This window comes from Nuphar pumila, chromosome 12 (assembly GCF_984573655.1).
Source record: "Nuphar pumila chromosome 12, dmNupPumi1.hap1.1, whole genome shotgun sequence".
In the NCBI taxonomy this organism is placed as follows: Eukaryota; Viridiplantae; Streptophyta; class Magnoliopsida; order Nymphaeales; family Nymphaeaceae; genus Nuphar; species Nuphar pumila.
In genome coordinates this window covers 103,736,778-103,761,442 of record NC_143260.1, presented here as the reverse complement: position 1 = coordinate 103,761,442, position 24,665 = coordinate 103,736,778, and the positions used below count along the sequence as shown (strand labels likewise).

General features: G+C 37.3%; 1 protein-coding gene across 1 annotated transcript; it reads left to right on the top strand.

Annotated features, from left to right (window-relative positions):
• Positions 1–16,846: 16,846 nt before the first annotated feature.
• On the top strand, positions 16,847–23,812 carry LOC149821417 (uncharacterized). Its single transcript, XM_089982290.1, has 7 exons — positions 16,847–17,366; positions 19,703–19,879; positions 19,967–20,116; positions 22,117–22,218; positions 22,317–22,387; positions 22,486–22,553; positions 23,185–23,812. The coding sequence occupies exons 1-7, from the start codon at positions 17,160–17,162 to the stop codon at positions 23,415–23,417; spliced, it is 1,008 nt and encodes a 335-aa protein (XP_089838416.1). The 5' UTR covers positions 16,847–17,159; the 3' UTR covers positions 23,418–23,812.
• Positions 23,813–24,665: the final 853 nt, after the last annotated feature.

Below are 24,665 nucleotides of genomic sequence, written 5' to 3'. Positions count from 1 at the left end.
TTTATTTGTACTTTCTTTCCATTGGTGATCTTACTTCTCATACTGCACTTAGGGTATGGGTAGGGGTAGGGGTGTCAACAGTTCGGGTTTAACCTGACCTGACCTGTACCAAACCCTATAGGATCCGGGTAAGGTGATAAATAAGAAGACCCGATTAAGACTTAGGTCCGGATCCGAAGGTCCGATTAATAGATGGATTCGAGTATAGTTTGTGAAAAATTATACCAGACCCCAGCCTGACCCAAGTTCCGATCATGACCTGCAATTTTTTCAATGCAAAAAATTATAAAAAAAACTATTTTAGCAGGTATGGCTCGAGTTAGGTTTGTGTATGGTTTCTCTTATGGTGGGTGTGATTAGACTCGGGTCTAGACCCGATATCATACCTGAAAAAACGGGGTCAGGTCTGGTTCCACCTAGGTCCGAACCAAACCTGACCCGTTGACAGCCCTAGGTCCGTGTCTCTTATTCCTTATTAAACGAACTGCAGCTTGTGAAGTACCTGACTATGAATCTCCCGAGCAGTAACCTGTAAAGTAGAATGCCTTTTGCATGAAAAAAAAAACATTTAGGACCAACCTTTTGACCCTAATTCAGGAAAAGAAGGCCTCGATTTAGTTGCATTTGGTAAACCAAAGCCATATCCGACTCTAATCAGATGCGGATATGGCTTCGATTTTTTGTTACCCAATCCGAAAAGTATTGAATTTGATGGATACTCAAATCTATTTACATGTAAAAAAGCGGATTTAGTATGAGCTTTGACCCATTCGAATCTGAATCCATTTAGCCAACATCCGATTAGTGAGAGATATGACCATTTCAGATCCAAATCTGAACCGTTTGCATCCCTTGAAATACCTATCATTCTCTTTTCTATGATGGTAAATAAGCATTTCAAGAAATCCAAAAGAGGCCCTTTGGTAGGATCAGGGGTAAAAGGTTGGCCAATAAATGATATATATATATATATATATATATATATATATATATATATATATATATATATATATATATATATATATATATATATATATATATATATATATATATATATTTATTTATACAGAGAAATCACCCTACACTGGCTCTACCTGCCCTTCTTGCGGTAACTGTTCTAGCTAGGGGTGGCAATCAGGTCGGGTTGGCGTGTCAGCATACCTCAACCCGAACCCGACCCGTTTATTAAACAGGTCAGCTGTGGCAAACACGAACCCGACCCGTTTAATAAACGGGTAACCCGACACGACCCGCCAACCCATTTAATAAATGGGTTGGGTCGGGTAAACGGGTTTTCAGGTTCGCGGGTCAGATTGGCGGGTCGGGTTGGCGGTTGACGGATCGGGTTGGCAGGTAGGCAGGTTGGCGGGTCGGGTTGACGGGTCGGGTTGGCGGGTCGGGTTGGCGGGTTGACCCACCCGCCTAACCCGTTTATTAAACGGGTCAGCAGGGTTGGCGGCTTGGCATACCCCCAACCCGAACCCGACCTGTTTAATAAACGGGTTATGCGGGTCGACCCGTTTATTAAACGGGTTGGCTTAAGCCCAACCCGAACCCGCCTAAGAGGCGGGTTGGCGGGTCGGGTTGGCGGGTCGTGTCAGAAATTGCCACCCCTAGTTCTAGCAGTAAAACTCGATGGAACGGGAATAAATTTGTGGTTGCCTTGAAAACTTAGGACAATCTGATTAATTGGTGGAATCTAAGCCAATATAACCGTGAGTGCCAACTTGCAGTAAATAGTCATAAATGTTTGTCGTTTCATGTGGTTGTAACGGCACCAACAAATGATATAAGTTTTAATTAGGGTGTCAATGGGTAGGGTTTGGTTTGGACCCAGGTGGAACCAGACTTGAACCAGATTTTCAGATATGGTATCAGGTCTGGACATGAGTCTAATTGGATTCACTATAAAAAACCATTCCCAGACCCCATAAGAACTACATGAACCAAACCCAGACCATACCTAGTAAAACCATATTTTTTATCATTTTTACGTTGAAAATTTGTGGGTCTTAATGGGAACTTGGGTCGGGTTCAGGCCTGATATAAATTTTCACAAAGTATACCCGGGTCCATGCATTAATCAGACCTTTGGGTCCGTACCTGGGTCTTAATCGGGTCTTCTTATTTATCACCACACCCGGACCCTATAGGGTTTGGTTCGGGTCGGGTCTGGGTAAACCTGACCCGTTGACACTCCTAGTTTGAATAGCAATCTAAGCAAAAAATGAGAGTGGTGATAAGCGATGTGGTTTTATATGACAATAAATATGTGCAGTTATGTGTGGATTAATAACCAGGCAAAAATACAACTTGAAAATTTTGCATCTAAAAAAGTATCCAAAAAGCCATCCTTGAGTTCAATTTTCACTGTAATCTTGTAATCGAATATCTTGTGAGCTGGTAGGGTCTGCCTAGCCCCATCCAGCCCATAAAATAAAAAGAATACTCTCACTATGATTATCACAGTGACAAACATGCTGAACATGACTCTACAGTGAGGCTGTCACTCAAGGTTTACCATCTAACAAGGGAGTTAAGGGGCCCTGTTCATGGTCAGGTTCAAAATATATATATATATATATATATATATATATATATATATATATATATATATATATATATATATATATATATATATATATATATATTGAATGAAAACCTACTCAATAGAAAACCTCCTAAATCTACTCAATAAGAAATATTTATCGGATTTTTGTTTTTTTAAATTCTGACCTTACAGATGTGATCTATAAGCTTTTTTTATAGGAATCAGTATTTTTTTATAATGTTTCAAAAATCACCCGCCTACAATTTCATAAATTTTTGAGGCTCCAAATGCCATTGTTTTTCATCCAAAATGCATGATCCAAGTGTCGATTTCTAGTAAATCAATCATGTTGGGCCCATCTGTAAGGTCGGAATTTTGAAAACACACCGAAAATCTGATAAATGTTTCTTATTGGATAGGTTTGAGAGGTTTTCTATTGGATAGGTTTATATATATATATATATATATATATATATATATATATATATAAAGTAAAAACAAGGGTATCAAGTGCAAAAATTTGGATGATTTATAACTTTTTCTTAATTGACGGTCTTGTCATATGAGTTGAGAATGTAATTAAAAATTTGTATGGGGGTTTGGATAGAGTTTTCATTAAAAAAGTAATTGTTACATGGCACATTGTAATTCTCTCTAAAATGTCTCTTTTTCCCTTTTTAATAGGCATAAGATAATTCTCTCTCTCACTAAAACGTCATTCTCCCATTTATTAATAGCAATAAATGAAAATATGTTTTAAAATTATCAATATATTTATTATTCTCATTATTTTTACTTTCAGTCTTGGTAAGGCAGATGTTATAAACTTAATTTTTTCACCGTTTGAGTTATCTTATAGGGCCCGACCTATGCTCAGGCCAATTATCCATACCATGTTGTCTTTATTGATGACTTTACTAGATACACATGAGTGTATATTATTAAAAATAAATTCGATGTCTTCTCTAATTTTAAAGAATTTCATACCCTTATTCAAAACCAATTTCAAAATAACATAATTATTTATAGATCTGATTCTTGAGGTGAATACATGTCAAAAGATTTTCGAAATTACCTCAAACTACATAGAATTATACACGAAAGATTTTGCCCAAAAACTCAACAAAAAAATAGTCTTTCAGAACGGAAACATAGGCATTTAATTGATTGGTCAATCCTAAAAAAAAAATAGATGAGCAAAGTTTGGCAGCTGCCTTAGAAACAGAAAATTCATAAAAAATTGTAATCCCCACTGTAAATGTGTGCGTACCAGCTTGATTGGTGTTGCATTTAATTTGACTGAAAGACCTAAAGCTAACTATTGTTAAGCTACCCACTCATGTAATATATCAAATAGTTCATGCATGTTTGTTGATGGATGCAACCAGATCAAGTTGGTTGGGATAAAAAGAACCCTTGCTATTTCTATTTCTATTTCTATTCATTTTTTTATTAGAGAAACCCCTTTTACCATTCTGTACAAAAAAAAATTACACTATTCAAAATATTGAATACCAAGCATTCACAGGGCACATGCATGCATGACATAGATAATGAATAAATAAAAGTTGATATCATTTCAATTGTGATTACAAACCAAATAGTGATTTGATATTATATTTTGAACTAATAATTATTCTAAAAAATATCACCAATTGTGCAACTACATCATGTCAATGCTACACTAAAAAATAAATGAAAGAACTTTACATAGTTTCCTATGAAAACTATCACATATTTATGAAAAGTGTGTGTATACATACTTTAATAATATTTAATGAATGAAATTTTGCTGGCAAATATTTATTATTTTATATCTACTTGCTTTATTCATAGGGTCGCTCCATAACCTCTTCAAAGAAATCAGTTCGCACCCAATGTGTACCATCATTCCATCCAATGAATCATTAGGATTTGTTTTCAATTGAAACCTCCACAGTCACATCGTTCTCATAGCTTCTCCTTCATTAATCTTGAGATCTGAATTCTGTAATTGAGCTTCAAAGTTAATCCGTCTCTGAGTCTATATCTCTTCATGTTTTTCTATGAATTTTATCTAAATTATGGATGAATTTAAAAGTGCAGTAGAATCAAGGCAACGAGAACTAGAGGGGGGTGAATAGTGCTTTTAAATATCGTCTTCAAAATTTTTGACGGATTTTGCAATTCGCAAAGCAATCACACAAAGAACACGATAATTTATCCTGGTTCGGTCTTTCCCGACCTACATTCAGTCCCCAAGCAAAACCCGCTTGAGATTTTCACTATCAACCTTGTGTAACTACAAAATCATACATACCAAATTCGGTCCCACTTTCAGTAACACACCTACTGAAAGCAAACAACTCCTTTAAACCAAGGAGTCCTTCCTTTTACAGAAAAAAAAATAAGTAACAACTTACAAAACAACCTATGAGCCTTTCTTATGAATGCAAATGAGATGCAATTGGCTTTTGAGGTTGTTGAAATACTTTACTCACGAATTCACTGTCTCTCAAAGGAATTTGAGTGAAAAACTGAAGTGAAAAATATCAAGTGAGTGAGAAACTGAATATGAGTGAAAAGCAAAGAGTAATTCAATGTAATTGTATTCAATTTGATGTTTTTGAATATAGAATACAACCATATTTATAGTTGAAAGATTCCATATGTTGAGGGTATGAAAGAGTGTCAAAACAGTCCATTTTGAATGATCAAAACGTTTGAAAAATGAAAAGACACGCCTTTTAAAAGTTTCAGGAAAAATGGCAAAATTAGTCAACTGGAACAGTAGTTAGTCGAGTAATAATTAGCTATTAGTAGACTGACAGTTATCGTCGGTCGACTGATCTGTTTATCGAGCCGTTTGAAAAATCCGAAGATTTAAAGCTTAGTCGACTAGAGAAAAAGTTACTCGACTGATAATATCATCAGTAGACTGAAAAACCTTTCAGTCGACTGCTGCTAAACTTTTTTTAAAATACATGTTTTGTTCAGTCGACTGCTGTTAAATTTCCAGAAAACAGACATTCTGTCCGGTCGACTATAAAACCTTCGGTCGACTAATTTGACAAAAATGATATTTTGTTTAGAAAATTTGGTGCGAAAAGGATTAGTCGACTGATGAGTCTATTGGTCGACTAATAAACACGAAAAACTAAATAAAGAGTTTTCTAAAAAGATTTTCATGAAGGGTTCTTTTAGAAAAGTTTTTCTAAAGACTTTTTAGGTGAAATGCAACCGAAATATGCACTCTAAGTAAGGCTCTTACAAGAATCTAAGACTTTTAATGAATTTTACATTTGCACACTAGTCTTCAAAGATTCTTTGATGTTTGTCATATTTCTTCATTGCCTTAGCTGAAATGCAGTTGATTCACTTGTTCATCATCAAAACCTTGTACTTGAAGTGTCATGTATGGCTTCATTGTCGTAACAGAATTGAATTATATTTATTAAAGTATAATATTGGTGTCTTATCACATTGCCCTTTTCATATGATTCTATACATATCATAATAGTATAACATTGCTCTTCCCCTTCTCCCTTTCTCTCATCCTTCCATTCATCCTCGTTCCTCTATTTTGGCTTCACAACTTACACAACCAATCAAGATTCTTTACTTTATAGAAAAAGGATTTCAGTTGGATATATAACAAACTTTAATGAAAAGATAAGGGATGTGGGCCTCACCTGTGAGAAAATTTGTTTCACATGGAGGGTAAGGGCTGTTATGAAAATATTTTCATATGAAAACAGCAGTTAATGAGAAAATACTTCTGGGTGATGGAATTTTACCATTTTCCTTACATTAGATTCAACCATGGGAAAATGCCTTTTATGTAAAAATGGATAGTTTTTCCCATGAAATAAAAGTGTCCTTAAGGAGCCTAGGTGTTTTTTGTGTTGTAGCTAGGGGGGATTTGTGGAGTCAACCATTCCCACCAACTCCATCAATGCAATGGTACACTAAAAAAGGAGAGAAAAAACCCAGAGAGAGAGGATCTATGAAACAATTATCTTATCTAATAGGGAAGTAAACTGAAGCATGACCATGGACATGTTAAATCTAACACCAAGATCATGACACGTGAAGAACAAGCTTATCCAATCTTCTCATGATAAAATAATCTATCTTGTTCATTGCTTTGTAGAAGCTATCATGTATCTAGCGGACAACGGGCAACTAGAAAGTTTATTAGAAGTTGATGATTTGGGCTTAACAGTGATGCAACCTCTCACAGGTTTTCATATTTTTATTTCATGCAATTTTCATAGAAAATTATAAAGTTGGCATCCCTTTCTCTTTCTTTCCCATGACATCAAATCATGAGAGACATGCCGACACAAGTGAGCCCTAGTTTTTTCCCTCAACCTACCTTTTTTTCATTTGTAAATCCTTCCGTACCTCTTTCCCTGTTAAAGCATTCTCATGGGAACACTTAGCTAGTTGTATCTGTTCCCATGAAAATAAAACAAATTGGTCATAAGGGTATGTTTGATGGTGCATCCTGAGGGATGTCGCACCCATAAAACATTGGACGCCCACACATCCACTCCCACCCCTGGTTACGTTGGGAACCTCACTTAAAAAAAATGGCAGAGGGGTCTCGTGTGTGTGCAACCACCGGGCAGCTCAAGGTTGATGGCAAAGCCTATGCCTGCTCTTTCTCTTTCTCTTTCTCTTTCTCTTTCTTCGTTTCCTCCCTCTCTTTCTCTCTTTTTTCTTTTTTGGATTAGAGAGCTGAATAATACATTTTTTTAGTAAGGTTTTGAATCAAATTTCTTTAATTAGGGTTTTTTGATATTTAGTTTTTTCTGTTTTTTGTGATTAGTTTTTTTTTTCTTTATTTTTTTATTAGGGCTTTGAGTCAAATATCTTTAATTTGGGCTTTTGATATTTAATTTGATTACAGTTTTGAATCAAATATCTTTAATTAAGGCTTTTGATATTTAATTTGATTAGGGCTTTGAATCAAATTTTTTTAATTAAAGTTTCTTATAGTTAATTTGATTAGGGTTTTTTTTATTTGATTAGGGTTGTTTTTCTTTGATTAGGGTTTTTTATATTTGATTTTATAGTTTATTTTTTTTGTAATTTAAGGGTTTGGGGGTTTATTCATGGTTTATTTAAGATTTTTTTCTTACATTTTAGGGTTTTTATGATTTATTTATAGTTTTTGCATTTGTATGTAAAAAAATATGAATTCTTATTTGTTCTTTAATTACCCAAAATTTAAACAATTATTAGTACTTGGATCTAGTTTGAGACACATTTTCAGGGCTAAAATCCATAATTTTTCTGTAAACTTTCATAATTAGCTCCAATATGATATTTATATAAAAAAAATATCAATTCTTAATTTTCTCAAATTACCCAAATTTAAAATATTTTTTGGTATTTAGATTCAATCCAAGATTCATATCTAGAGCTAATTAAAATCCATAATAAACATGTTTAAACAATCATATGGTGGGGAGATACGATCCAAAATGAAGTTATTCAACCCATCATCCATCCAAGTTGTTCTCATAACATAAATCAAATACCAGACATAAAGAACACAACTTTCATGTACAGTCCAAACAAATGATGGACCGAGTAGAGGACAAACAGAACGTGTGTTCTATTAGTTCTGTTATATTGTTTTGTCCAATCTTGGATAAGCCATCAAACATACCCTAAAAGAAACGTGATCATATTCCTACCAACTCATGTTCTGTATCTCGCCATAAGCTTCCTTGCCAGAAAACCAAAAGTTTCATGAACTTTTAGTAAAGCATGTATAATCGTATAATCTTAATTGTTGCCAAACTTAAGAGTGTGTTCCTTTTCCATCCAATCAATTGCACATTCCACTATTCCTTCTAATATTATTTCTTTTTATGGAATATTCCATGTAGAATTATATTATTTCCAAATCTAGGGATACTTTTATTTTTCAGCTTTTATGGCTGTTTATATTCATTAATTATCCAAAGACACTTCAGGAGTCAGAAGTTCAGTGTAGAAAGAACAAGGAAATCCAGGGGTTAGCAATATTCCATCTTAAGCAAAGGTTCTCGGTTTGGAATCCAAAGTTGTGTTGGCAACACCTACTTGACTAGGGCTGATAAACGAGCAGAACCAACCGAACAGGAGCTGTTCAGGCTCAGCTTGTTTGCAGTCATATAGTGTTTGGGCTCGGCTGGTATGGGTCGTGTGAGCCAAGCTGAGCTCAGCTCGTATAGACCCAAGCCAAGACTTGTTAGATACAAGTATACCCAATGGCCCAGTTGTGCTAGCATGTTTTTTTAACACATATTGTATATAAAACTCTATATAAGCCAAGACTTGTTTTATTATTTTTTTAAACATAACCCTTTAGTGACAGTGATTTTTTTCATGCCAGTAAAGAGTGTTTATTTGACTGGCATGATTTTTTTGTGCTAGTAAAGGTATTTATTTCACTGACGTGATTTTTTCATGCTATACTGATGCAATGTATGTCGCGCCAATATAATGTACCTCTTTATTGGTGTGATTTTTTGTCGCACCAGTAAAGATGTTTATTTTATTGACACAATTTTTTGTCGCACCGGTAAAGGTATTTATTTCTCTGGCACAAAAAAAAAAATTGGAGATATAATAGTGTTATAGTGACGCAATGTATGGCGCACCAATATAACATACGCGTCGGTTGCAGTGTTCAAAAACAAGAAAATTTTCTTATGCTTGTCCATTCATATTGTAATTTGGGAAACACGTAACACAATCATACTTGGGGCATGTCAAAAGACAAGCAATATGATGGCTAGGGGTGTCAATGGATCTGGTTTACCCAGACCCGACCCGGACCAAACCTTATAGGGTCCGAGTATGGTGACAAATAAGAAGACCTGAGTCCAGACTCGAAGGTCCGGTTAATACATGGACCCGGGTATAGTTTGTGAAATTTTATACCAGACCTAGACCCCACCTGAGTTCCAATTAAGGCCTGCAATTTTTCAATGTAAAAATGATAAAACATATTATTGTACCGGGTATGGTTCGGGTCTGGTTCATGTAGTTTTTATCGGATCCGGGTATGGATTATATTATAGTAGACACGATTATAGACTCGGGTCAGACTCGATACCATACCCGAAAATCTGGTCCAAATCTGGTTTCACCTGGGTCTGAACCAAACAGGAACGGTTGACACCCCTAGCTGTGCTCTAGTGACCGGCTATTAGAGGACACAACCTTTGTTTGTTTAAGCCGGTAGGGGATTTCTAAAAAAGGTAAATATCAGGGGTATTAAGGTAGATTTTTATGGGCAAGATGGAAAGCAGGATCCTTAATTTTCATAGAGTTAGAATTATTTTTTTGTATGGAGCTGTGAACAGAATTCCTTACCAGCTCGCCAAATTGGCGACTTTATCACCGGAACGTCGCCGGAAAGATCGTCCCCAAGATTGGGAACCAGCAATGGAAAGGTTTTGATCAATGTTGTCAGTATCGGTATCGGCCCTGTATGGTTTGGCCAACGATACCGAAACTCAAGTGAATGGTTTTGAATCGGTAAAATACAATTAAAAAATATTATGTGTCAATCAGAACATGACATGACTCGTGTTAAAGTCATTAAAATAATATTAAAAAAATAATTTTAAGTATTTTTTTTACATTTATTAAAAAATAACCGATTCAGCCTATGCGATAAGTATCAGCCGATATGCACCGATACTGACAACCTTTGGTTTTGATACATAATGTACAATTTGATTATGGAATTTTCATATGTAGGTCCCACATTTTATCATATTTTCTAAACAGAACCCATATTTTTTTAAAGTCATTCCACGACCTAACTTTTACTAAAACTGTCCAATAGGGACCTTAGTATAATTTGGACTAGTTACCAACTATAAAATCATTAAACTGACACCTATTGCACAATAAAATACTAAAAAATGAACCTTTAAAACCAATTTAAAATGATATTTAATATGAATCTTAACCATGAAACCAGGATCTCTATTTGACAGTTTTAATTAAAACTTTGGTTTTAAAATGTCTTTTCAAGAAACATAAGATCCTTTTTCAAATATAGGGCAAAAGGCCGGTCTCTAAATGGAATTTCCCAAAAATTTGCATAAGGCAACCATTATTGACATCCTAACCCAGCATGGATGGGCGGCATTTTGTTCACATAATTCCAGCTAACCCTTAAAAGTGACTGTTCTAAGTTCTAACCTTCTTTTTATTTAAATCATTGAATGTCATTTTTGTCTGTCCATTTTTAGCTACAACTAAGCGCTGACAACTAATTTCATAGTGTAAAAAGTAGGGGTGGGCATCATGCCAGCCTGTCGTGCCGAGTTTTGGCCCGGTTCTTAATAGGCTCGGTTTGAAGAGAAGACCATGGCCCGGCCCATTGGCCCAACGGGCCAATGTGAAGTGGGCTGGGTCTGGGCCCGCCCCATCTGGTCCGGCCCAGCCCAGCCCAAACCCATTTATTTCAGTTTATTTTCATGATACAACACTAAAACCTAATTCTTAATTAGTGCAACTAATTAGGTAAATATTAATAATTAACAAATAGCAAGTTTTCATGCAACTATTTAAGTAAACAGTAGTAGTTATCTAATAATAATTAATTTTTAAAAATGTTATATTATTAAAAATAATAATAAATAACTCATGCCCATCTGGCCTGCCCGATAGCCCATCATGCTGGCCGGGCCGACCCGAGCCCCCACGTATATAACAGGCCAGGTTTTGTCCTGGTGCCTAATGGGCCCATGCCTAAAATCTTGGCCCATAGTGGGCTGGGTCGGCTTCGCCCATCGGGCCACCCAACCGGTTGCCCACCCTTAGTAAAAAGAAACATAGGAGGCCAATTGCGTGATTTCTAAACATGCGAGGTGTTTTTTAAAATATTTGAAATCTCAGGTCGTTAAACATAAATTTACCATACATTAAGTGCCTATATGTAAATAACTCAAATAGGGATGGCAGTGGACCGGGATGGGGGACAAGGTCTCCACCCCCGCCCTGTTTCCAAATCCGAACATCCATCCCCGCCTCCATCCCCGGTCCAAGCGGGGCGGGGCAAGGCGGGGAGGGGGCGGGGCGGGGGAAAGCGTAAGTCCATCCCTGCCTCCATCCTCGCACGGGGATAGATTTTAACCTTCATCCCCCACTTCCATCCCCGTTTCATGCCCTTCATCCCCAGTCCAAATGGGGCGAGGCGGGTCGAAGCCCCATTGCCCCCCCGGTCCACTGCCATCCCTACTTATCGGTCCTGGCTCAAATGCAAATGAGGAGAAATTTTGAAAAAAATAAAAGAGCCTTTCATACCCAAAACATTATCGTTAGTAAGGGTGTGTTTGATGGCACGTGCAGGATTGGACGAAACATTAGAACATCATGTAGAGAATGCATGCTTTTCTAAACTTTTATAATTGTAATACACCCAACGTTTGTTTCGACGGGACAAAAAATTGTGTTCTATGTATTCTGAATTTTACTTTGTGCGGTCAATAGATAATGGGTTGAATAACTTCTTTTTGGATTGTAGGACTCGGCCAACCAAATGAGTGTTTTAACATGTTTGTTATGGATTTTTGTTTTGGACATGGATCTCAAATTAGATCTAAACACTAAAAATTATTTAAAATTTGAGTAATTTAAGAAAAATAAGAATTGATATTGTTTGATATATAAATGCTTTAATTAGTGTCATATCAGATCTAATTATAAAAGTTTATAAAAAAATTATGAATTTTAGCCCTAAATATAAATCTCAAACTAGAACCAAGTACGAAAAAATGTTTAATTTTATGTAATTTAAGAGAAAAATAAGAATTCATATTTTTTATATACAAATGCAAAAACCATAAATAAATCATAAAACCTTAAAATATAAGAAAATAAACCATAAATAAATCAAAAAACTCTAAATTACAAGAAAAATAAACCATAAAATCAAAGAAACCATAAACTATAAAATTAAATATAAAAAGTCCTAATTCAAATTCTAATAAAAGAAGATCAAAGAAAAACAACCTTAATCAAATACAATAAAAGCCTTAATCAAATTAAGTATAAGAAACTTTAATTAAAAAATTTTGATTCAAAACCTTAATAAAAAAATCAAAGAAAAAAGCTCTAATCAAATTAAATATCGAAAACCCTAATAAAAGATATTTTATTCAAAGCTCTAATAAAAAAAATCAAAGAAAAATGTCCTAATCAAATCAAAGAAAAGTCTTAATAAAATTAAATAACAAAAGCCCAAATATTTTTTCTTTGATTCAAAGTCCTAATCAATAAAATTAAAAATAAAACCTTAATCAATGAAAATCAAATAAAAACTCTAATGAGTGAAAAAATCCCTAATACAAAATCAAAGAAAGAAAAACCTTAATTGGAGAATAAGAAGAAGAACAAAGAAGAACGAAAAAGGAAGAGAGAGAGAGAGAGAGAGAGAAACAAAGAAGGAGAAGAAAGAAGAAAATCGAGAGTGAGAGAGAGGGGCCTCGATAGTCGGTCGCTGCATAGGAGAGAGAGAGGGGGAGAGAATGAGGGAGGGTCGGGGTTACATCCTCCACCCATGTGTTTTTTTTTTTAAGTGGTTCTCACTGTTCTGTTCTAATCATAACAGGGGAAGGGGTGCAACGATGTTTCACCATTCCACGAACGCGGCAACGTTTGATCAATGTGGCATCCCCCGTGATGCACGATCAAACACCCCCTAAAGGAGTGAGGGGAAAACATCCTCTGGCACAAGTTGGGTATAATATTTTTTCTTTTCAGACAGAAAAAATAATCATAACTTTGATGATAAGAAGATAGCGTATATGGAAAAACTAATATAGTGATCAGAGTAGATAAGATAATAGGCACGAAGATTTCTTTAATACACAGTAAGGTTTTTTGTTTATCTTGATTTGTGCATGAAGCAATATTAAAGATACTAAGAATTCATGTATGTGTGCGTATGTACAATACATAATTAAGCTTAGCTTCAAATGGGAATGCAGCAGTTTGCAAATGACTCTCTCTCTCTCTCTCTCTCAGTTTCTAAGTTGGTGTGTGTTGTGTCAAGCCGTTGAAGAAACTACTTTTCATTTATTTTGGTCCTGCCCAATCTTTGTGGCCCTATTTAATAGGACGTGGAGATCTCCGAACGTAATTGTCAAAGATGAGTCTTTTGTGCTTGATCTGCTCCTAGGCCCTATTGAAATTAGACGATGCAAGCGGTGGAGATTGATCTGGAAGACATGGTTGCTTACTACTTGGTGGTTTGTTTGGATGGCACGCAATGATGCTATTTTTCGTCAAATTTCGGTCATCTTTAATCATCTTGTCAATAAAATCCTGGTTGACGTATATGCGATTTTATGTATGCATCTTAGAGACCTCTCCTTTCATCTGAACAACGTTCACTCAACGGTGGTTTCTTCTAATCCAGCGGATCCTGGTTGAGCTGACTTTGTTGTTTGTTGCTAGCTGTCTGTAGTTTCTTTTTCTTTAGCTTTTGTTTTTTCTATATTTTAGTTTTGTTTTCTATTTTGTTCGGTTCATGGGTTCAACATTTTGTTGATCTTCAAGAGTATTAATGTTGATCTTCTTTCGGCTCTCTCTCTCATAGTTACAAGTTGTGTTTTTTAGTGCACGATTGCATGCATAAATTCATTTTGGTTGATCTATTAGTCACTTGTTACGACTAGTAATGCGACTTTTATATGCAATTTCTAGTATCTAGAGATCTTTGATCTTGAGAAAGTCCCAAGAGAATTTGGAGTTATTAATGCAGTTTTGTAGGTTGTGGTCACTTTAGGATAACATGCAACTAGCATCTTAACATATCTATTTATATCCATGCACTTGTGAATATCGTCTGGAAATCATATCAGAGAGAGCTTTATTCTTCAATTTCCTGCATGCACGAGCCACATTTATCTAGGGATGGAAGTGGACCGGGGCGGCGACAGAGGACAAGGTCTCCACCCCCGCCCCGTCTCAAAATTCTGCCCTCCATCCCCCGACTTCATCCCTGCACAGGTTTTGATTTTAACCTCCATCCACGTTTCATGTCCTCCATCCTCGGTACAAACGGGGTGGGGCCCGTTTCTCCCCGATCCACTGCCATCCCTAAAAGCGTTTTAGTTATTTTACTAACGGGGATCGGGGATGGGGATGAGAATGGGGTGGGAGCAGGGCGGGGGAAAGCTTAAGTCCATCCCCACACCGGTTTTGATTTTAACCTCTATCCCCATTTCATGTCCTCTATTCCTAATCTAAACAGGGCGGGGCGGGGCCCTGTTTCCCCCGATCCACTGCCATCCCTACATTTATCATGTGTAAAGCATTATAGAGTGACTTCTATTAAGAAGTCATATATTTTCGCCCCAACTGGGCAAGACTCATTTATCTTCGATCATTTCATTTGTTTTTTTGCAAAAGCAACCAAACATAAAAAGTACCCTCATGAGAAAGTAAATCTCATCTGCCTTTGCAAACGAGAGTTAGTTGCAGCAACAACAACAACAACAACAACGCCTTCATCCCAATGCAAACGAGAGTCGTTTTAAAAAAATGAATCTCATTGGTCCTCATGAAATTTGAGTTCTCATGACATTTATAAAGTGAATCTCATTTGCACAGTGCCCCTCAAGCAACCGATGCACGCTTCATGATTCTTGCAAAGTAACTTGTTCGAAGCCCAACTTTGATGCACCAAGATGGACCAAAAAAAAACTTCATCACCTAGATTCTCAAGGTGCAGCCACAGGTTCTTGTGTGGAAGGTAGTGTGTGTGTGCTCAACTTTAGTTTGGACAGAGCATTTTGGATTTTTTTATTTTATTTTTTACAAATCTGACCATACAGATGTGTAAAGCATTGGTCCATTTGTTAGGAATCGACACATGGATCATGTTTTTTTTAACTAAAAAATAATATTTGTAAAAAAAAAATTGAACCATTGATTTCAAGTCTTCAAAAACCTACTTACATATCATAATTGGATGTTCCAAGAGCTGGTTCCTATAAAACCAAGCATGTAGATAGGGTTGTAATCGGGTGGGACTCTGGTCAGATCTAAGCATAATCTAGTCCAAGTTAATCGGGTTTGACCTAATCAGATTTGGATTATGATGAAAAAAGATAAAACCAAACCTGGATCTGATTAGCTTAAAACCCGGTATTTACATTTTATTGGTTCGGGTTTAAATAAAAAAACTTAATACCAAACCTGAATCCGATTATTAATTGGATCCAGATTTGGCTACCAAACCTGACTAATCAGATTCGGATTCGGGACAGATATTGGGTTACATCTGACACGTTGACATCCTTGCATCTAGTCATGTAGATCATGTCTGTACTGTCAGATTTAAAACATAAAACTCAAAAAGAAAAAGAACTAATAAAAAATTTGGTACACATTACTATCCAGATGAAAGGATGTAGAATAACTAGGGGTGTCAACGGATCGGGTTTGGTTCGGACCTAGGTGGAACAAAACCTAGACCTGATTTGAGATGATGGTACTGGGTCTGGACTCAGGTCTAATTGGATCCAACATAAGAGAAATCATGCCGGGATCATAGAAGAATTACATGAATCAGACACGGACCATACCCCATAAAGTAATTTTTTTACATTGAAAATTTGTGGATATTAGTCGGAACGGGCCAGGCCCAGGTCTGGTATAAAATTTCACAAACCATACCCAACTACATATATTAATCGGACACTTCAGGTCCGACCTGAATTTTAATTGGACCTTCTTATTTATCACCAAACCCTGACCCTATAGGGTTTGGTACGGGTTGAATCCGGGTCAAACCCGACCCATTGACACCCCTAAGAATAACTGGCTCTGGATAAGAAGAAATAAAGAAATGGGACTCGTAAAAGCCTGTAGGTGTATCTAGTAATCATCTACCGATCCAATTAGATGATTATTTGGATCGGAAATCGGGTCTTTCAATTAGATCCGCATAAAAAAGTCTGAAAAAACATAGTATTCTGATGCAGACTCCATTAAGCACAAGGTGCTGATTGATTTAGGATCTCATGCTGGTCTTTCAAACCGAGTTCGAGTCCATTAGCTCAATCTCGGTTATGCGAAGTTTGGTTGTATCCAGACTCGAACCTAACCCGAACCTAACCTAACCTGCAAGACCAAACGGACCTAAGTTTACGGATCCAAACTCTAAACACCCATCCGATTCAGGACGATCAAAGAACCGATCCTAGTCACGGATCGGAGCAGGGAATATTCTAGGTCCGTGGATATTCGAATTCCCACATCTCCGGCCTTCTTCCTCTTCACTGCCTCGGCTGATCTTTTGTTTTTCCCGCTAGGGTTTCACCCGTTTCCTCCAAATTTCCCGTTTTTTCCTATTTCTCCTCTTCTGTTTTTTGTTTCCCTAAATCAATTTCCCGATTTTTCTGCTATTAAATCCCCCGTTTGCCAATCACAACTCTTCTCGGTTCTCACTTCCGAGCACTCTTCTCCTTTCGGAAGAGAGAGAGATTCTAGGATTAGGGTTTGGTAGCAAAGCTGGAGTTTTCTAGGGTTTTGCTGAAACAGAAGGTGGGGTGTTTGGTGGAAAAGAGAGAGGGGGGAGGGTGATTGTCTTTTTAGAGCTATGCAGACGGAAGCGACGGCGCACCTCTCCGCGTGCTCGCAGTCGCTCAACTCCGGCGGCCTAGAGCGCGCCGGCGTCAGGAAGTACGCCCACTCCGTCCAGCAGTCGCAGATCGGCACCGTATCCCAGCTGCTCGCCGGTGGCATCGCCGGCGCCGTCAGCAAGACCTGCACTGCGCCCCTTGCCCGCCTCACCATCCTCTTCCAGGTATCCACCTTCCTCCCTCGGTCTCTCCTCCATTTTCTTGGGCTTTCCTCTGTTCTGTTTCTTTCTTCGGTAATGATTTTCGAATTTGGAAATCTCATCTCTAGGATGATAAATTGTAGAAAAAAATGATTTTGGTTGTGTTATTGGTGCAAGAGTGTGATATCTGTACCTTTTGGCTTGTTACTGTTCTCTATCGTTTGTTTATTAATTGTTGGGCAAGTCTATTATTAGAAATAGAAAGTGTGAATTGGTAGACTTGTCATTTTAGGACGATTATTTGGTAAGTGATCAATGGAGTGGTGAGAATGATATCGTATGATAGTATGATCAAGAATTTTCTTGCAGAACCTTTTTCCTTTTTTTTCACTCAGTATTCTTAGGAAATTTGTTTCATCGAGAGCATATAGGAAAAACCAGTTTCGAGTTGAGCTGAAGAAGGTGCAATTGGCAGCAATCTCAAGTTGTGTCAAGTGAAATGGAGGCGCTCTAGTCTTTTCATTTACGTTTTGTGTCAATTTACGTTTTTTTTTCTGGTTGTGGTGATTCTAAATGCTTGTTTTGATTCGAAATATTTGGATTTTGGAAAAAGGGGAAAATATACTGGGATAGAAAGAGGAGATGCCTAAGAAGTGGGTGAGACGAGTGTGTGAAAGTTGTGGATACTTGGTGGTGTTGGAATGTTGGATTTTATAGTGTTGGGCATGCTTATTCTGTACCAGTTTCCAGTGATTGGAGAGTAACTACATGGGATGGAGTATGTCGTTGACGACCACCGGGCAGGGGCTCTGGGTGTGAGCGTGGTTGGGAGGGGGTATGTAATCCTTTTTTGGGGGATGACGATGACATCCTGGTTTGGCAGTTAAGACAACATGGTGTGAGAACAATGGTAGCCACAAGTTTTGGTCGAAACATGAGGAATCTCATAAGCAAACTCATATGACTAATCTTCTCATGGCGTTGATTCTCATAAGCAAACTCATATGACTAATCTCATGGCGTTGATTTTGAGTGGGGCCGCATTCAGGTGTTGTGGGGCCCATGCAATGCTGACATGTGATTGTCATGCTATGTTGTATTTGTATGGGTGCAGCGGCACCAAAGCAATTTCAGAAAACATGTGTGTGTGTGTGAGTGTGTGTGTGTGTGTGTGTGTGTGTGTATATATATATATATATATATATAGAGAGAGAGAGAGAGAGTAATCATCATGAAATAGAAACATGAAACATAACAATGATATGCATGTACTTCTACTCGCAACTGTGTCATGCCATGTTGACACAGATATATGACCCTTTTACAACTACCCATGTGACACAGCTCGGCCCGAGCTTAACCAAGCTCAATGAAGCTGATCTTGAAGTTGTTCAAATCTGAGCCCGGTACTTAAGGTACAGAGGAGATCAAGCAGCCTAGGCTTGGGCTTGGTTTGGTTCCTGCCCTGGCATGCATGTACAGAGTGATTTTGATGAAGTAGCAGCTATTTGCTGATCAAATGTAGATATGAGGTGAATCGGATCTTGGAGGGCTGGATTCTTGTCTTCTCTTTTCCAATTGTTGTCCCTCTAGAAACTCTTTCCTATTTCTTATAATTCTAGTGTGAACCGCTTTCTTTTTTGGCTTTAAAAGGAAAAAGCCAGTCTTGTTGCAACAAAGACAGGATCCCAGTCTCTCTTTCACTCATTGCCCTATTTTTTCATGGTGAATGTTACCATGCACAAGACTTCCTGGTCTTTATTTGCTCAAATTTTATCTTCTTTTCATAATACTGTTCATGTTTTGAAGGATATTATGATATTTTAAAGGGGTAATTCTGTTACCTCGCCCATATAAGGGCTTGGCCAACTGTATGACCATTGTGCATCATGATGTACTGACTTCATTATACCAGCTTCAAAAGTTCTTGCAGAAAAAGGGGGTTATTGGCAAGAACTGAGAGATAATGTTTGTGATAGGATGTGATTTTGCAATGAAATGTCTAGGACATCCATTATGCTTGATGTTGTAGCAAATACTATGTCAAAGCACGATCCAGATGAACTCATCAAGATATCTCTATTTGTTGTGTTTTCATTAATCATCGCCGTCAACGAAGCACATATGGTTCCTATACTTTTTTGTGTGATTGATGTCAATCTTCAACATGTACAAGTTGTAAATGCTATCATTGGCATCACTCAGTGGTTAGCTCTGGTACCTAGTGAAAGCTGGCATTGATTAATGACTATGAGGAGGTTTTCCCATAATTTCTGCAGCACTACCTCTAGATCTATGTTAGATACACATGGCCTGATGGCATATGTTAACTCAATTGTATGAACATATCATTTCCTCAGGTACAAGGCATGCACTCTGATGTTGCTACTTTGAGCAAGGCCAGCATATGGCATGAGGCTTCTCGTATTTTTTATGAAGAAGGGTTCAGAGCATTTTGGAAGGGAAATTTGGTTACGATCGTGCATCGCCTTCCGTACTCATCAATCAGCTTTTATGCATATGAGCGATACAAAAACGTCAGTAAATTTTTTTAGATTTCTTGTTTTAATAGCTTTATTCCATTTGCAACTTTAAGTTGACATGCAGACCTTTTCTCATTGCAGTTCCTGCAGTCGATTCCTGGATTGGATACACATAGAGAAAATGTGAGTGCAGACCTTTTTGTACGTCTTACAGGTGGTGGTTTAGCAGGAATAACAGCAGCTTCTATCACATACCCATTGGATCTTGTTAGGACACGGATTGCTGCACAGGTGATTTGTTTGATATCCTGGATTTTGCTGTATTAGATAATTGCTTGGAGCCAACTATATGAAAATTGAATGCCTCGGCTGACCTATTAATTAAAGCGTCTCCATGTGGCACTGTGCACTTTATTTGTTCTTTCAGGCATTTAGCAATCATCATGAGTAAAACTGTACATAGCTGTAATCTTGAGTTGGAGATTCTTTTTTAGTCAATTAATGATTTCAGACTTTAGATGGTTGCTTGTTTACAAATTACTTTTTGTGATTCCTTATCCACATCAGCTTCATTCAGGGTTTACCTTTACATAAAGTTAAATTATCATCTGTTATATTAAGCTTGAATCTCGGATAGTGACAGTAGAAAAGACTAGCTAAGCTTTTTCCCATTTGATCTTGATAAATCTGGCCAACACTCAAATGATGTTGGTAACAAAGTTTGGTAGAGAAGCACATTATCTGGTGTGTTTTTTGTGTCACCATGCTATAATGGCCTGTTAAAAATGCTGCCAGGCCAATTCCTATCTGTAAGAAATCCACATCAGTTGGGTTCTATCTCCTAGAGCAAAAGTCATCGCATGGTTAACTTCGATAGACGAGCTACCCACCTGGTCTAATTTGATAAAGAAAAGATTCACTTTTCTGGCCCTTGTATAATGTCCCGTGGTAGAAAGAAGTCGTCAATCCGTCTATCTCTTCTTTCAGAACCTTTCCAGTTTATCTTGGTTGGATGTTTCCATTCTGGTTCAGAATTCCACTTTTTTCTGGGAACTTATTCTTAGGTTGTGGATTATAAGCAAAAGCAAAACTGGAGGCTGATCTGGCATAGGTCATTGTTTCAGCAAGGTAATATTGCTGGGTGGAGAGGGACATGACACTTTTGGGGTTCATTTGATTTCCCAAAAATTTGTCCAAGAGACAAATTTATCCAATATCTTTCAAATAAGGAAACCTTTTTCATTTAGTTTGATTTAAAATAGAAAGATATTCTGAAAAGCATGCATGGAGGCAGTTTTCTGGAGAAAAAAATCCTTGAGAAATTGCTAGGATTCACAACAACTCTTGCACATTTGTTAACTTTCATTCATAGTTCCATTCTACTTTTTTTAAGACTTAAGTTTGCATAGCTGGACAACTGTTGCATCTCATGAACATATTTTCAGCTAAATGGCACCTGTATCATCTTTTCCTGGTGATCTACTACTGTTTCTCTTTCTGTTCGTATTTGAGTCACGAAGCAAACCAGCTGTAAGAGTCGAGAACCTTGCTATCAAGATCTTTTCCAGACAAGGTATCAAGTCATAAATGTATCCATTGATAAAGCTCTTAATTGTAAGAAAAAGTCTATGAATGTATTTACCTTCACTTCTAAGAAATGTATCAGCCTACATAATTAAAAGCAACAAAGAATGCCTGGATGTTGAGCCTCACCTAGTTACCTGGTTCATCTCTACGTACCTGATCATCACCTAGAATTTCAAGCCAAAGAATTGTTAAAAACGTGAAAATTAATAACAGCCATTTAAAATGGTTTTTATTGTAAATATGGATTTTCCATTTACAATGGTTGTATGAAAAAAGAAATCTTTTTATAGTTGGAAAAAAATTGCAAATCAGAAATCTTGAGGAAGAGGAAAGATGAACTTCCACCGTGCAAAAAAAGAAAAAAAAAAACACTGAGCCCATGAAAATAAGTTGACGGAACTGAGGGTGGGTCAGAACACTGTATTCTTTTTAATTTTTTCTCCTAAATTGTGAGTTTTGAAGGGTATAAAGTTTCTTTTCTTTTCTTTTTTCCCCTCCTGATTCTTGCAGTTTTATTGAAATTATTTTTGTGGGAGAAATCCTTTTGATTTTTCTATTGCGCTCTATATAGCGATAGTGTGCAAGAGAGTGAGAAGGCCATCTATTCAATTAGCTATTTGCATGCCTTGTGATATGTATTATTTGTTAGGGCTATTAGATTATGTTTGATAACAGAACAACTGACTACATCTACAACCTGGCAGACAAATGTAATCTATTACAGAGGGATATCACATGCGCTTTACACCATTTGCAGAGATGAGGGTGTTAGGGGGCTGTATAAAGGTTTAGGTGCTACTCTTCTGGTATGCTACTCTTTTTCTTCTTTTTTGTGTATTCAATCTTCTCTCTGCTGTGCTATGGTGACTTGTATGAGTTGATAGATTGGTTTTTCATGATACAGGGGGTGGGTCCCAATATAGCCATTAGCTTTTGTGTTTATGAAACTCTGAGATCTTCTTGGCAATTGCAAAGGTACCTAATCTTTTTTTGTATGTCAACTCTGTGCATGTTTCACATTTTGTGATGGTTCTCTTGTAGCATTATATTTTAACTTGTTGTTTTCACAATAGGCCAAGTGATTCTCCCTTGCTTGTCAGCCTAGCTTGTGGAAGTCTCTCTGGCATATCTGCCTCAACAGGTATTCAGGAATAATTCTGAAATGATAATTCATTTAGTTCTTATGCATTCTCATTTCTCTTTTCTTTTTTCATTTATTGTTTCAGCAATTTGAGCTACCTCTTTTAAGTAGGTTGTCTCTGCCTTGCATTTATACTCGGTAATTGGATTGTTGGAGTGTGTTGTAGTTTCCTAAAGTAATGCCAGTCCTGTTTTAGCCTTAGGGAAAAAATGGTACACATAGCAGCAGCCCCTCAATAAGAATGGACTATCATGAGCATGCACTTCTCCTAAAGCTGAATGATGTGGTTCTTATTGCATATTATTCTCTACTTCTGGATCTTTTGTTGTGTTTGGCATCAATGAAATTTGCCTGCATATGTGCCTGAATAGGTTAGACATCCGCTCATAAAGCAGAGCTGGCATTACTGGACCCAGAAAGATTGGCTTCAGAACCAAAGAAAGGAGATTTTTGAAATTGCTGTTAGTGGTACCGATTTTCATAATGTTATTAATTTGGAAAGTTAAAGATTATATGCATTATTTTTCTTATCCATGTCTTGGTTTAAAAGTAAGCCACGGTTCTTTAGCCAGAAAAGGAACATAAATTTTTCTCCTTGGAATGCTGAAGCTTCCTTGTGTATGATTTCCAGCAACATTCCCTCTGGATCTGGTGAGACGGCGGAAGCAGTTAGAAGGGGCTGCAGGTCGAGCTCGTATTTATAGTACAGGGATTTTTGGAACTTTTGCACATATAGTTCGCACTGAAGGATTTCGTGGATTGTACAGGGGAATTCTTCCCGAATACTACAAGGTTGTCCCCAGCGTTGGCATAGTCTTCATGACATATGAGACCATGAAGATGCTTCTGTCTGGTGCTCCTTAAGATTAACCCCCATTGGATCACCTGTATACTCATATGTATTTAAGTCTTCCTCTGCCACCATCGCTGTGTTCACAATCCTGGTGTAAGTTCTTGATAGGTAGAGTTTTTATTGTTGCATCGAGAGAAACCATGGTAGTAAGTTTTGTAATTGCTGCCATGAGAAGGCACATTTTCTCTTCTATAGATCCAAATATTGTTTTGAGTCGGCAAGTGTATCAGTAGGTTATATTGGTGTTCATCTGTCAATTTATCATTCTTTCATCAGCATCTTGTCTTCAGTTTCTCCTTGTCCTCTCTATCATAACCCTGTTCTGTGATGAAAGTACTAAGACATCGCTTTGTATCCACTTTGACATAACTGGAAAGAAAAATCTGGATGAGGATTTCCCGATGCATTTTGCAAGTTTATGATATTGGCAACAGATGCGGTTAAATATCAGACTCGTAGACCACCTTGTGCTTTGTACACTTTTGCAATGCGTTACATTGATAACTTGTGCCTTCATGGGGCTAATTGTAAGATATGCTAAATAGTAGTTGGAAAGTGAAGACATCCCACATTTTTTATTTTTTATTTAGTGATGACATCCCACATTAGTGATATTTTTTATTGTCTTAATCCACCATACAAAAGGACCTCATACTTTCATTATTAAATCATGCACAAAAAGCAACCTTTGATAAAATTAAAAACATATACAGTAGGGTCCTGTCTCAAGCTGAAGACACAGGATTGATTCCCACTGGCACATGGCAGCTGCTGTTGCTTTAACCCGGTTGGGGGCACGTAGGAGCCAGGATCAGGTGCCATCACATAGCACACTTTGAGTGTGCCTCTGCACAGGTGTGCTATGTGATGGCACCTGATCCTGGCTAGTCCTGTAGGTGCTCGTGTCCTCAACCCAGAGTTTTATGTCGCAGGGAGGGCAGGCCCATTAAGTGGGCCGGCTCGTGTCCTCAACCCAGAGTTTTATGTCGCAGGGGGGCAGGCCCATTAAGTGGGCCGGTTCTCAATGGCAGAGCCAGAAGTTTAAGCCAGGGTGGAAACAAATACACAATAATTTGGGATTCTTTTAGAACATTACCGTATATGCATAGTGTTTGATTCTTTGCGAACAGCTTTTACAAATATGCAGTATGGGTCGAATAACATGCATTTACTTAATAAATTACAGAAAAAGATATTAAAATATAAAATCTCTAAAATCAAAAGCATACCAAAAAAGAATTTGGATTTAGCATCATTCG